Raw genomic sequence first — 13,753 nt, 5'->3', positions numbered from 1 at the left:
TTTTACAATCAAATACAAAAAACATGATACTTTTTCACCAATTAGGTAAATAAACAGGGGTTTCCCTCCATGGTTATTTTTAGTCGGGGAATAACCACTAGTTTTTTTATCATAAGAAACTGTTTATAGTACCATTAACTATAAGTAATAGGATAACTATATTTGGTATGTGCGTACCTTGCAAGGTCCTCATGCCTGTCAGACAGTTTTCACTTGACCTCGACCTAATTTCATGGATCAGTGACCTTGACCTCATTTTCATGGTTCAGTGGTTATAGTTAAGTTTTTGTGTTTTGGTCTGTTTTTCTTATACTATATGCAATAGGTCTATATTTGGTGTATGGAATGATTGTAAGGTGTACATTTCTAGGTGACGGGTGTCATCTGACCTTGACCTCATTTTCATGGTTCAGTGGTCAAAGTTAAGATTTTGAGTTTTGGTCTATTTTTCGAGTACTATATGCAATAGGTCAACTATATTTGGTGTATGGAAATATTTTATGATCTATATGTCAGTCACACATGTTTTATTTGACCTTGACCTCATTTTCACGGTTCTTTGCTAAGTCTAAAGTATTTTTGTTTTGGTCTGTTTTTCTTAATTTATGAGCAATACTGTAAATTCAGTATTTATTGCGTGCATTTATTATTGCGATTTTGTCATTTAAGACTTAAATGCGATTTTAATTTTTACGATTTTGAGAAAAATCCTGTTAAATTCATATAAAATATTTCAAAATGCGAGTTTAAATTATTGCGTTTACAACTCCGTCGCATTTTTCGCAATAATAAAAACCTCGCATTAATTTCTGAATTTACAGTAGTTCAACTGTATTTGTTGTATGGAAGAATTGTTAGCTGTACATGTCTGCCTGGCATGGTTCATCTGACCTTGACTTAATTTTCATGGTTCATTGATCAGTGTTTTAAGTTTTCTTGGTTAATGTTGAGTTTATGTGACAGTTGTAATAAAGCTTTATATTTAGGACTATTAACATAATACCAATGATTAGTAAAGAAGGCGAGACATTTCAGCGTGTGCACTCTTGTTGATCATAGGTGGGTTGTGTGAGACGACAACTATTGTACATCAGATTCCTGACTTAGACAGGTGCAAACATTTGCAGCGGGATTAAACGTTTTAATGGTACCAAACTTTCTTCCTTTTTAACAAGAGTAGTTTACTTATTAGGGTGCAATATTTTTTTTGACTACAACTGTTCTATCCTATCGAAGATCGGTGTATCTCTTCGGGCACTCTGTATTACTCAACAAATAAAAACGGACCGCCACGAAATAATCAACAATCAACAACTGCTCTGTCGGAATATCGATCATGTTTTATGCATACGGTATTTCTATATATATATATATTAGTTTGATAATTTAATCAGATGATTCTTCCTCCAAATCTTGACATGTGTAAACCAATATCTATTGTTATAATTCCAGATCAACGACTTTAAAATCAGTTAACCCTTGTTTATTCCGAGATAATAACAAGTCCATTGTGTTTGTACTCTCAAATTTACAGAGTGATATTTAAATTCGTTAAATGTTGACTAACTTATTTTTAAACATTGTCACAAATAACCACAAACCAACCATTTCTATAACACATAATGTAATTGTTGAAGATATTTTCAATAATGTTTTAACATGATTCAGTAAGAACCTTTTAATAAAAAACAGCAGTTCGGTGGCTGACATAAACAGCCCCCACTGACCTCGAATGACTAAGTTTGTATTTCCATTGTATTTACTTTGCTGGCAGATTTTGTTTTACCTTTAAATTGTTATCAAAAGTACCAGGATTATAATTTTATACGCCAGACTCGAGTTTCGTCTACATTAGACTTATCAGTGACGCTCAGATCAAAATAGTTAAAAAGCCAAATAAATACAAAGTTGAAGAGCATTGAGAATCAAAAATTCCTTAACATTGACAATTGCTTGCTCATCAACAGTTTTAACAGGTCTTTTGATCCTTTTGAAAACGAAATTGAATGAAAAATCATTTAAACGATCACATGCCTACATTTCTTGCAGGATATTTACTATAAAAAAAACTTATTAATTGTTGTGCTTTAAAATTTATAAAAACTCAATAAGATAGTTGAATAAGATTTCGAATTCGTTGTACATGTATGTTTAAGGTGTATACCAGTTTTGAATTGACGGAACTAAAAAGTTGACTGGGGGATACACATATAGTCACCCCGACCATCAGTAGAGCCATTGCCAAAATGGACGACTGTTTCCTGTGCGGTATGCATCCTTTGCCTCGTGAAGCGATAGTGGTACACTCTCGACACGTACAGCTTCAGTTGCAACCAACCTCTGGGTCCATTGGTGGCGTGTTGAAATGCAAAAATTCTATCCATATGAAACATACCCTCTTTTTTAAGTGACAGTCCAAAATCACACTCTTCATCCCATTCGGCCTTTCCTCGAGGGAATTCCAATTTTATTTATTGCTTTATTTGTTTTCATCCTGAACATGTATGAAATATTTGCCACTGTATGATAACTTAACAAATAATCAATTATTCGATTTTACGATAGAGTTCAGTAAAATTAAACAACAACAAATGGTATGAGTCTGTGCTGAAAAATTCAGCTGTCTTTACAATTGTATATTTTTGATTTAAAGACTTTTCAATGATGTAATTATTATAGAAACATGTTGTGTGGAAAGAGATCATCATGCCATCATTTGTTTAAGTGATTTCGTGTTTGACATGTATGCATTAGTTGGATTTCGAGTTCAAGTTGAAGATTGAAAAAAAAATCTTGCAGTTATAGCACTAGGTGCAAGTATTTGTTTAAATAGTTTTAACATGGATTTCGAATTTAAATTCATTTATATATGCATTGGAAATCGAAAGACATGTTTCTCTTGTATGCATAACAAATGTTAAAAAGAAATAGAAAAAGATCTTTCAGTGGTCGTAAAATTGTAACCAGGATTTTGTTTCACAATTTAATTCCCAGGAATTTCGTTACAATGCAAACTTACTCCTTGCTTCCATTTGTAGATATAATAGCTTATAGAAATATAATCATAAACATATTGAAATAGTTGTATTGGCTTTGAACTGGCTTTCATCAAGCTCAACTACGATAAGTTCATTGTATTCTATCTTTTGTCTTTCTTGTGTAGAACTTTTGAACCGGTTTTACATTTTGTTCTTATATTGATTAAGGGAAGAGTTGAAAACTTTCAAGTATATTTTTAACTCCGTCATATTCTTTATTTGTTTGTCCCTAGTCAATGCCAGCATTAAGTTGTTGTAAGTCATATTTGTTTTCTGTTTATTGTTTTAGTACAGAAAAAGCTGTTGTTTTTCTAGTTTCAATTGTTTCAAATTGTGTTTTGCTTTGACTTTTTTTTTAGCTTTAATTTGGCTAATTTAGCAAGTTTTTCATAGCAAGCGTATAATAGTTATTATTATCATACATGCGAGACTAACTAGCGTAGTGTACATTGTTCCAATTGATCCATTTCATTTTTCCGAGCAAGAAGTGCATTTAAGAAAACAAAGTATTATCTGGCCTATTTTTGAACAATAGAATTACAATGCTGGTCTATTCTTTGAGTTCTTCATTTTCGAAAAATGATGTTATTGTAAAACCAAGGATATGCCTTCACATGCATAAATATTGAGTATGCTGATCATGTACTGGCCTGCTCTTTTCGCTCATTGGATTTTCATTTTTTTCTGCATGATTTTAGTTCCGCCTATGGTATTTGAATACGCCCACTCTTATGTGATAAAATATCGACGCTTTATTCATCGAAAGATACCTGAATAGTTTTCACGGTAAGACATATTTTATTAAAATAACGGTCAACATAAATTAACGTTAGTGTTATTATTTTATTTTAAATCTATTAAATACTTAAATACTTGTTTTTTTAGTTATTGTTACAAGAACAAACTTTATACTTTTTTTTAACCCTTTATTTGGTACAAAATAGAAGGTTAATCTTGATAAACGCTGCTTATTACTCTATTATTCCGCATATCTGTGGTAACTATCAGTTAACTCATTTAATATGGGAGAATCGCGTAACGTTTTGGTTAATTAATGCTTCTGCAACATTTTAGCTAAAAGTGTGTTGTGTTTGGGCTAATTGCAAGTCGACATTCGGGCAAAATATTGAAATCGGCTTTTGGGTAAATACCATGTATTTATGTTAACTTGATATTGTTTTATGTACATAATCCGTTAGTCAGACAGTTTCTGCACCCTACCCATTTTTGATTTTTGATGGTGGATTTTCAGTAATAGATTATAAATGTCAATGTACTTTTTTTTTATTATGTTTCATAAATTGTGCATTTTGTATAAATGAAAGACTAAGCTGAAACTGTAAACTTGTTTCAATTATAAATGATGTAAAACTTCCAAGTTATTTATCTTCAAATTGAACTAGGTATGAGTTTCATAATGACCGGATTTTTATGTAAATTGTTTTTTGTTTTTGTTTTATTGAATATCTTGCGAATATATATATTAAAAAAAAAAAATCATAATTAGCCCAAATGTAAGCTTAGGTTTACGTAGGTTCAGTATTAAAGACTCCAATTTGGCCCCAAAATATAGCAGTTTTGCAAAATTGTGAAAGTGTAATCTTTAAGCTATTTACTGAAAAGTAGAATGCTTCTGTTACATAAATATGGGCTGTTTTTGACAATACAATGCACAAATATCGGGTACTAGCATCCTTGCTAAATTACTGAAATCTTCACAATCTTAGCATTTTTGTTACTTTTTAGACGGTTCCGTCTTAAATGAAAGTGGCCGCATTCGTGTATATTCATTAAACTGAAATGTTAGTTGTATTTGATGATAATACATAACATATATAAAGGTTGAGGATGAACACGGATGCGGCCACTTGCATTTTTGACAAAAAACATCTGAAAAGTGACGTTTTTTGGCATATTTGATAGATGTTGCATATTTAAGCTTGAATCGGAGCGTTTTTAATGACTAAATCAGTTACAATCTTTCATAAAAACGATTTGAATCAATTGAACTAGACACTTAAGTGTTTAAAGTGTCCAAAATCTTTCGTTAGATGAACCTGAATTTTGAGGCCAAAATCGGCTCTTACCTGACCTACTCTTTTGCTTTTTTTAAACTTTATTTTTGATTTGACGCTTGATAAAAACCTTTTCAGATGGCCTGTACAAACTGCGGATTCAAAGCCAAGTTTTGTACAGAATGTGGTACTAAGCTAGAAATTCCCTTTGAAAAAGGTAAGCAAATTCAATTAAGACGGCTCGGGCCTATTCAACTTTTATGTCAGAATTGCCGTATGTTTTGTTATTTTAATCTTTACAGAGAGTTAATCAAATTGGTCGAAATATTACTTTTCAACAGGTCTGTAAAAGGGACCATTTTCCAATGAAATGAAAACGAATTTTTCATCACTTGCCGTCCGTCGTCCGTCGTCGTCGTCGTCGTCTGTTGACATTTACAAATCTACTGAACCAAATTTGACCAAACTTGGCCACAATCATCACCAGGGTATCTAGTTTAAAAAAATGTGTCCAATGACACCCTGCCAACCAACATGGCCGACATGGCTAAGAAAAGAACATAGTGGTAAAATGCAGTTTTGACTTATATCTCTGAAACTAAAGCATTTATAGCAAATCTGACACGCGGTAAAAATGTTCACGAGGTTCATATCTATCCGCCTTAAATCCGCAAGGAAATTTAGCATTTTTTGGTTATTATCTTGTATCTTGTATATTATTATAGATGGAGATAAACTGCAATTATAATGTTCTGCAAAGTAAGATCTACAAATAAGTCAACATGGCTAAAATTGTCCGTGAACCCTTTAAGAAGTTTTTGTCCTTTAAAGTCAATTGTTAACAATTTTTGTAACCTTTTACAAAAATCGTCTCTGTAACTACTGAGACAAATTTAACCAAACTTGGCCATACTCATCATTAGGGTATCTGGTTTAAATAATGTGTCCGATGATCCTGCCTGCCAACCAACATGGACGGACATGGTTAAAAATAGAACATAGGGGTAAAATGCAGTTAAACTAATGCATTTAGAGCAAACCTGACAGATGGCATAAATGTTCATCAGATTTTGATTTATCTGCCCTGAAATTTTCAGACAAATCCGACATCACGTTGTTGGGTTGCTGCCCCTGAGTTAGTAATTTTACGGTAATTTTACAGTTTTTTCTCATTATCTTAGGTATCATTATAGCATCTAATAATATCTAATATCTAGTACTATTACTTTTGTTTTAACCTTATTTTACATGATTTCCATAGCACCAGTAAATACTCTCTTGAGAGCCTCTAGTGTTATTAATTTTTTTTCTATTTTTTGAATGGAGGCGATGAGCATGATGAGGGATAAGGGATAACTAGCTTCCCTGAATTTGTAAGTTTTGCTTAATTACTACGAAAGCTGTATACTGAATAAATGTTAACTTTCATATGATTTAAATTGATAAACATTTATGTTTTGAGCTATGCAATTTCGGTTACAATGAAATCAATTACATTGCAGAATTGTCCAAAGACCACACGGAACCTGATTTAAGTTCAGCAGTTGGTAAGTTTGAGGGATTTTTTTGTTTGTTTGTTTGTTTGTTTGTTTGTTGATTGTTTGTTTTTTCGGGGTAAAGTAGTTTTCCAACAGTTGCAAATGATAAAAAGCTTAACTGAGAGGGTAAACATTCCTAACGACGTCATTAGTGTACTATTTGGTTCATTTACTCCCGTTTATGTTTGAACTTTTTAGCTAATACATGAAACTTTTAGGGAAACAATCACAAAGAAATGTAAGAAATGTAATACTTTATCAGTTTTTGAATATAGCTAAATTCTAATGAATTATCACTAAAAAGATACATGACTGCAAATAAGTTTCCATAAATCCTTTCGAAAATTTAAGTTGACGACGCGCTTCGGAAAAAGACTAGTAATGACTTCCTTTTTTTTCCCAAAAGTTTGTCATAAGTGCCTCAAATATGTTTTATTTACTTATTACTGTAAATTATTTAAAGATTTACGTTGGAAAAATTTACTCCCGTAGCCGAAGATAGGAAATTTGACGAAATAGATAGTGTCGTAAAACTTATTTTTCCCCAACCTTTCTTACTTTCAATATTTTGAATGGAGGCGATGAGGGATACGGGATAACTACATGTAGCTTCCCTGAATTTGTAAGTTTTTGCTTAATTTCTACGAAAGCTGTATATTGAACAAATGTGAACTTTCCTATGATTTAAATTTATAAACATTTATGTTTTAAGCTATGCAATTTCGGTTACAATGAAATCATTTACATTGCAGAATTGTCCAAAGACCACAAGGAACCTGATTTAAATCCAGCTCTTGGTAGGAGTGATTTACATAGGGATTGTTTCGTTTGTTTGTTTGTTGATTGTTTTTTACGGGGTTAAGTAGTTTTCCAGCAGTTGAAAATGATAAAAAGATTAACTGAGGGGGTAAACATTTCTTACGACGTCATTGGACTTTCAATAATAAGGTACTATTTGGTCCATTTACTCCCCTTAAAATTTTGACGTTTTAGACAACTTGGGTGCCGAGACACCATTACGTAGTTGAAATTGGTGGCTCTTTATAACATATGATATCTCCAAATTGCGGAATGCAGTTTAAATGTTCGCGCCTTCGTCCCAGTCAACCTTTATTGTATCTTAATTCTGATGGTATAATGAGATTAAAAAACCTTTTACCTAATAATATAAAATGTTGGACTGTAATCATAAAAAAAAGAAATATTACTGTGTACATTATAGCTGAATATCTCCAGTATATTGGAATGTTTACATTTTAGCTGTACACAGTTAATAAAAAGAATAGTTATAATTGAGACTCTGATAATCTGTATATATTTTGAAGGTTCTTATCTCATTTCCGTCAAACTCAACAAAAAATCTAATTATGAAAAGGGAAGCAGGCTAGAATTTTTTTTATGTCAATTTATTCAATTTTCATGATATCTTATAAACTTAATAAGATATCTTATTTGATTTATAAGATATCTTATTTGATTTATAAGACTCATGATATCATTTTCTTTATAAGATATTTTCATATAATTTGATTTATAAGATATTTTCATATAATTTTCTTTATAAGATATTTTCATATAATTTTCTTTATAAGATATTTTCATATAATTTTTTTTATTAGATATTTACATATAATTTCTTTATAAGATATTTTCATATAATTTTCTTTATAAGATATTTTCATATAATTTTCTTTATAAGATATTTTCATATAATTTTCTTTATAAGTTATTTTCATATAATTTTTTTTATAAGATATTTTCATATAATTTCTTTATAAGATATTTTCATATAATTTTCTTTATAAGATATTTTCTTATAATTTTTTTTATTAGATATTTTCATTTAATTTCTTTATAAAATATTTTCATATAATTTCGTTTATAAGATATCTTATATAAACTATATGAAAGATCATAAAAACCCTATAAGATATCTTATAAATTATACGAAATATCTTAAAAAGCATATAAGCTATCTTATATACACAGTTTTTGGTGGAAGAGGAAGTCCAAGTCTTCTGAAGTCCTATACTGCCGGACATAGCAGGCTGTGTTTGTTGGGACTGCTTTTATTGTAATTCAAGTTACCTTTTATCCAACTTCTTCCACATCAAAGCAATCAGCTCGTTGATAATAAGATATCGAATCAATTATATGAGATAACTTATACACGACATGATTTATTTTATAGACTATATAAAATATCTCACATAATATACAAGAAATATTATATCTAGATTTTATTTGATATTCTATGAACTTTATAAAATGTTTCATATACTTATTAGAATAAAAAGTAAAACGGCTTGTCATATATTTCAGAGCCTCCTGTTTGTTGTTTATGAAAATATACAAACTATACTAGTATCTGCTATTTTTAATATAGGTTTAGAAGAATACAAACTGATAGTTTATGGTTTGACTGGTTCTGGAGTGAGTTCTACTGTCAACACACTTCTTGGAACAGAACAAATGGAAACAAAATTATCCTTTGATCCAATAACCAAGACATGTTGTCTCCAAAAATGCGAACGCCAGGGTTATCAATTAAAGGTCGTAGATGTTCCGGGATTTAATGCAGAAACAAGCAGCAATCCAGAAATTGACAGATTTGGGGGTTTAAAGAATGGTATAGAACTACTAACCCCAGGACCGAACGTACTCATCCTTGTTACTCCGGTCGATCGATATAATGCAGAAACACACTTCTTAGTTAGTTGTCTCCAATGCTTAGAAGGAATTGCAAAGTATACCATTATTGTTTTTACAAAAGTGGATAAGACCGAGAATCCAATCACAAGAGAAGAGATAACTATGAGTGAAAATTTGCAAGATATATTAGCTTTGTCAGAAGGAAGATTTCAACTTTTTGACAACACAAGCAAAGATGACAAACAAGTGCAAGCTTTAATGGATTTGGTCAAGCAAATAACAAATTCCAACGAAAACAAATACTTCGATAACTCTATTTTCTGTACAGGTTACGAAGAGAAACTGCATAGAGTAGTTGCACAACGCGAACATGAAAGAAAAGACGTTTCTGAGGAGACATGCATGCATTTCTAATATTGTTCATATATGCAAACATCTAAAATTGATACAGAACAAGACATAAGATGTTGAACAGCATTGTAGATGATTTGACGTTTAAAACAAATGTTTTATAGCCTATTTTTACAAAATATATAATTTCAAATGTAGCATATGCAATTAAAACACAATTCATTGAGCTTTTACTTTTTGTTTAATTAACTTTGAACTTGCCATGAACACCACGACGGGTGGCAGCAGTGGATAATGTCTGATACTTATCCCTTTTGAAAACATTGAATAAACGTTTGATAGGGTTCGTGATTGAAAGTAGTTTTGCAGACTATTTTATTGGTCTTTTGTGCGTTTTTTGTGCTATGCCATTCATTGTATGAACTTCTCCGACTGTACCTATCATCTCGTATACCTCAGCACACATTTTGCAAAGTAATGCATTGAAGTATAATACATTATATTTGTAAAAATAATCATCAATTGGAAAGAAAAACAGAACGGAACATTTTGAAAAACATGAAGTAACTAGATTTGCCATTGCAAGCAATAGCGGATGTCACCCTTCCCCCATTGCCACTAAGCCGCACCAATTTCACAACAATTTAACAGTGAATGCGGATCTATGAATTGCGTTATATCTTTCTGTGAATTCTCAGTACATTTAGAGCATTGTTAAAAATTTCACATTTCTGCTGTTTCCATGGCAACGGCAGCCATTTTGAAAATTCCAAAGTCAAACGTCTCATCTATACATGCCAGTTAACAACTAGATTTGTAATTGCTAGCAATAACGGATGGCACCCTTCCCCCATTGCCAGGTGAGCGGCAGCCATTTTGAAAAAATACGAAGTCACAGATAACATATACACATGCCAATTAACATTTTTGTAAAGTTTCCTCAATTTTAGAGCATTTTGAAATTTTTGAAATATTTGCTATTTCCATGGTAACGGTTACCATTTCCAAAATTCCAAAGACAGGTGCCACTTTGGGACATGCCATGTATTATATTCATTAAGTTGTAAAAGGTTTGATCTAATATTCTTGCAGGAAATTGAGCTTCAATATGTTTTCCCATAGGGCCAATGTTAAACTTTCGCCCTGTTTCCATGACAATGGCAGCCATTTTAGAATTTCCTGATATTGTCACAACATCTAGGCATACCAAGGAACATTACCACAAAGTTTCATCCAGCTAGGTCTTAAAATGAAAGATTTAGAAATTGCATTTTTTTTCACATTTTATCAGTTTCCATGGCAACGGCAGCCATCTTGATGATGCCATACCCCGTTTGCACAATTTCATATAGTGGTCAACATTATGGTATAGTTCCATCAATATTGTTCAAGCCAATTCTGAGAAATAGCATGGACAAAATGTGTGGAAGAATAAATAAAATAATAACTAGATTTGCCATTGCAAGCAATAGCGGATGGCACCCTTTCCCCATTGCCAGGCCAGCGGCAGCCATTTAGAAAATTTTTGCTGTTTCCATGGCAACGGCGGCCATTTTGAAAATTCGAAACTCAAAAGTTAAGTCTACATAAGCTAGGCAACATTTGTTATAAGTTTCATTAAATTTAAAGCATTTTGAAGTTTTTCATAATTTTGCTGTTCCCATGGTAACGGCTGCCATTTTGAATATTTCAAAATCAAACCCCCGCTGCATTTTTTTCCCTCCATAATCATATATACCATCATATACCATTTAATGTCTCTAGAATAAATTTAACATTGATGTTCTGGAATGTTCTGTGAAAATTCAAAGTTTTGACCTTTTTGCATTGTTTCCATGGTAACAACAGATATTTTGGAAATTCCAACGCCAAATTCCACATCTTCCAATGTTGCTCATCGTTACTGTGAAGTTTCGTGAAGTTTGGAGCATTTTGAAATTTTTGAAATTTTTGGAGTAGTTTCCATGGCAACATAGTAGTTCAAATGAGTGCCAAAATCATCCAACACCTGTATATAGTGGGCACCTACATTGTATTAAAATATGATGATTCTGAGTTCAAGCATATCCAAACAGTTCACCAAAACAAAACACTGGATTTTTTCACATTTGTTTCGTTTTCATGGTAACAGCGGACATCTTGAAAGTGCCAACCCCAAAAAGCAAATCTTCACATGGTGGTTAACATTATGGTATAGTTCCATCTTCTTTGGTCCATTTATATTAGAGTTCCAGACTGGACAAAAAAGTGTGGAAGAAAAATAATAAAGATAAAAAAAACAAAAAGAAACGTAGAATAACAATATGTCACCCAAACTCCGTTTAGGGTGCCATAATAAGAAAAAAAGAAACGTAGAATAACAATATGTCACCCAAACTCCGTTTAGGGTGCCATAATAATATTAAGTTTCATTAAGTTTGGAGCATTTTGAAAATATTTGACATTTTTGCAGTTTCCATGGCAACGGTGGCCATTTTGGAAATTCCAACTTCAAAAGTCTCATTCAGGCTTGTCAGTCAACAATCTTAATAAGTTTCATCAATTTTGAAGCATTATGAAATTTTTGAAATTTTTGACATTCTTGCTGGTTTCTATGGTAACAGAGACAATTCCAAAATTTTAATGACAGATGTCACATTGGTATATTGGAGGGAACATACCATCAAAGATTCAATGGATTTGACCTACCATTCTAAGTGAGTAAATGCTACTTTTAAGAATTTCCCATAGGGCCTAATGGTAAATGTGTATCCAGTTTCCATGGTAATGGCAGCCATTTTGGAATTTATAAATATGGTCAACACATCTTGGCATGCCAGGCAACATTCCAATAAAGTTTCATCAAGCTGGTTCTTATAATGAAAGATTGAATGGATTTGCAATTTTGATTTTTTTTCCACATTTTTGCTGTTTCCATGGTAACGGCTGCCATTTTATAGTTCCAAAGTTGCACTGCAACTCTAAAGTCAGTGGTCCTTGTTATAGTGAACTATCATCAAGATTGGTTCCATTGGATCTGAGCAAACTGCCGGACAAAAGTAGGTGGAAGGAAAATAATAATAAGAATAGGGAAAAAGAAACAGAGGAAAAGCAATATATCACCCGACATTGTCGATCGGGTGACATAATAAAAGATTCATAGACTAGAATACGCAGTAAGTTTACTCAATGACATCATGATGAATGAATATTTATGACTATCCGACTGCCTCATAGAACCTATCAAAGTTGATTGCTGTCTAGTTTATGGTGAACCACTAGTAGTAGGTCAAAGATATTTGGTATGCAGTTGTATTATCATAGGTACATCTCATTACAATGGAGATTATTTGGCCTCGCCCCCTCAGTTATGGTCTATTGACTTTGAAACTTTTGCTTAGTTTTCTTGTATTAGTTTGTGAAAAGGTCAGTTTACTGGGAATCACTGGTAAGTTAAAAATAATTCATATGCAGTTGTAGAAGCATTTGCATTTCTCATTTCCATGAAAATGTTTTGGCCCCGCCTCCTCGGTCATGGTCTATTGACTTTGAAATTTGTGCTTAGTTTTCATGTATTAGTTTGTGATTAGGTAAGTTTAAAGGGAACCACAAGTGGTAAGTTAATGATATTTGGTATGCAGTTGTATAAGCATTAGCATATCTCTTTCCATGGCGATTATTTGGCCCTTAACCCTCACTCATGATCTTCTGACTTTAAAACTTTTCCTTAGTTTTCATGTTATAGTTTGTGATGAGATCAGTTTTATGGCAAACCACTAGTGGTAGGTCAATGATATTTGTTATGCCGTTGTATAAGCATTTGCATATCTCATTACCATGGAGATTATTTGACTCTGCCCCCTCAGTTATGGTTTATTGAGTTTGAAATTTTGCTTAGTTTACATGTATTAGTTTGGGTTTAGGTTTTTTTTAAAGGGAACAACTTATGTTTAGTCAATGGTATCTGGGATGCAGCCGATTAGCTTTGGCACATCTCATTTCCATCAAGATTGTTTAGCCATGTACCTTCAGTGATGGTTCATTGACTTTGATAATTTGTAAAACTACATGTTATAGTGTTGCTATTTTAATTTCAACATTTGCATTATCAAAATTAATTAATAAGCGAGACATATCTTTGTGATAACAGCTTATTTTTATTTCATTCAAAATATTTACA

General features: G+C 32.1%; 1 protein-coding gene across 2 annotated transcripts; it reads left to right on the top strand.

The window, feature by feature from the left end:
* The first annotated feature begins 3,735 nt into the window (after positions 1 to 3,735).
* Positions 3,736 to 9,821, top strand: LOC139526120 (GTPase IMAP family member 9-like). 2 transcript variants are annotated; one of them, XM_071321261.1, is made up of 5 exons: positions 3,736 to 3,824; positions 5,192 to 5,270; positions 6,556 to 6,600; positions 7,344 to 7,388; positions 8,978 to 9,821. In XM_071321261.1, the coding sequence occupies exons 2-5, from the start codon at positions 5,192 to 5,194 to the stop codon at positions 9,655 to 9,657; spliced, it is 849 nt and encodes a 282-aa protein (XP_071177362.1). In that variant the 5' UTR covers positions 3,736 to 3,824; the 3' UTR covers positions 9,658 to 9,821. The 2 variants fall into 2 exon arrangements, with proteins under 2 accessions (XP_071177362.1, XP_071177363.1); XM_071321262.1 differs by lacking the exon at positions 7,344 to 7,388.
* Positions 9,822 to 13,753: the final 3,932 nt, after the last annotated feature.

The sequence above is a fragment of the Mytilus edulis genome, chromosome 6, assembly GCF_963676685.1.
Source record: "Mytilus edulis chromosome 6, xbMytEdul2.2, whole genome shotgun sequence".
Taxonomy (NCBI): Eukaryota; Metazoa; Mollusca; class Bivalvia; order Mytilida; family Mytilidae; genus Mytilus; species Mytilus edulis.
The sequence above is the reverse complement of the archived record's forward strand: the minus strand, read 5'-3'. Positions and strand labels throughout refer to the sequence as shown.

Excerpts from the sequence above, each read along its gene's own strand:
- LOC139526120 (XM_071321261.1), top strand. The coding sequence starts at position 5,192 with ATGGCCTGTACAAACTGCGGATTCAAAGCCAAGTTTTGTACAGAATGT. Across the intron at positions 5,271-6,555 it reads AGAAATTCCCTTTGAAAAAG|AATTGTCCAAAGACCACACG; the intron begins GTAAGCAAATTC and ends ATTACATTGCAG. Across the intron at positions 7,389-8,977 it reads TGATTTAAATCCAGCTCTTG|GTTTAGAAGAATACAAACTG; the intron begins GTAGGAGTGATT and ends TTTTTAATATAG.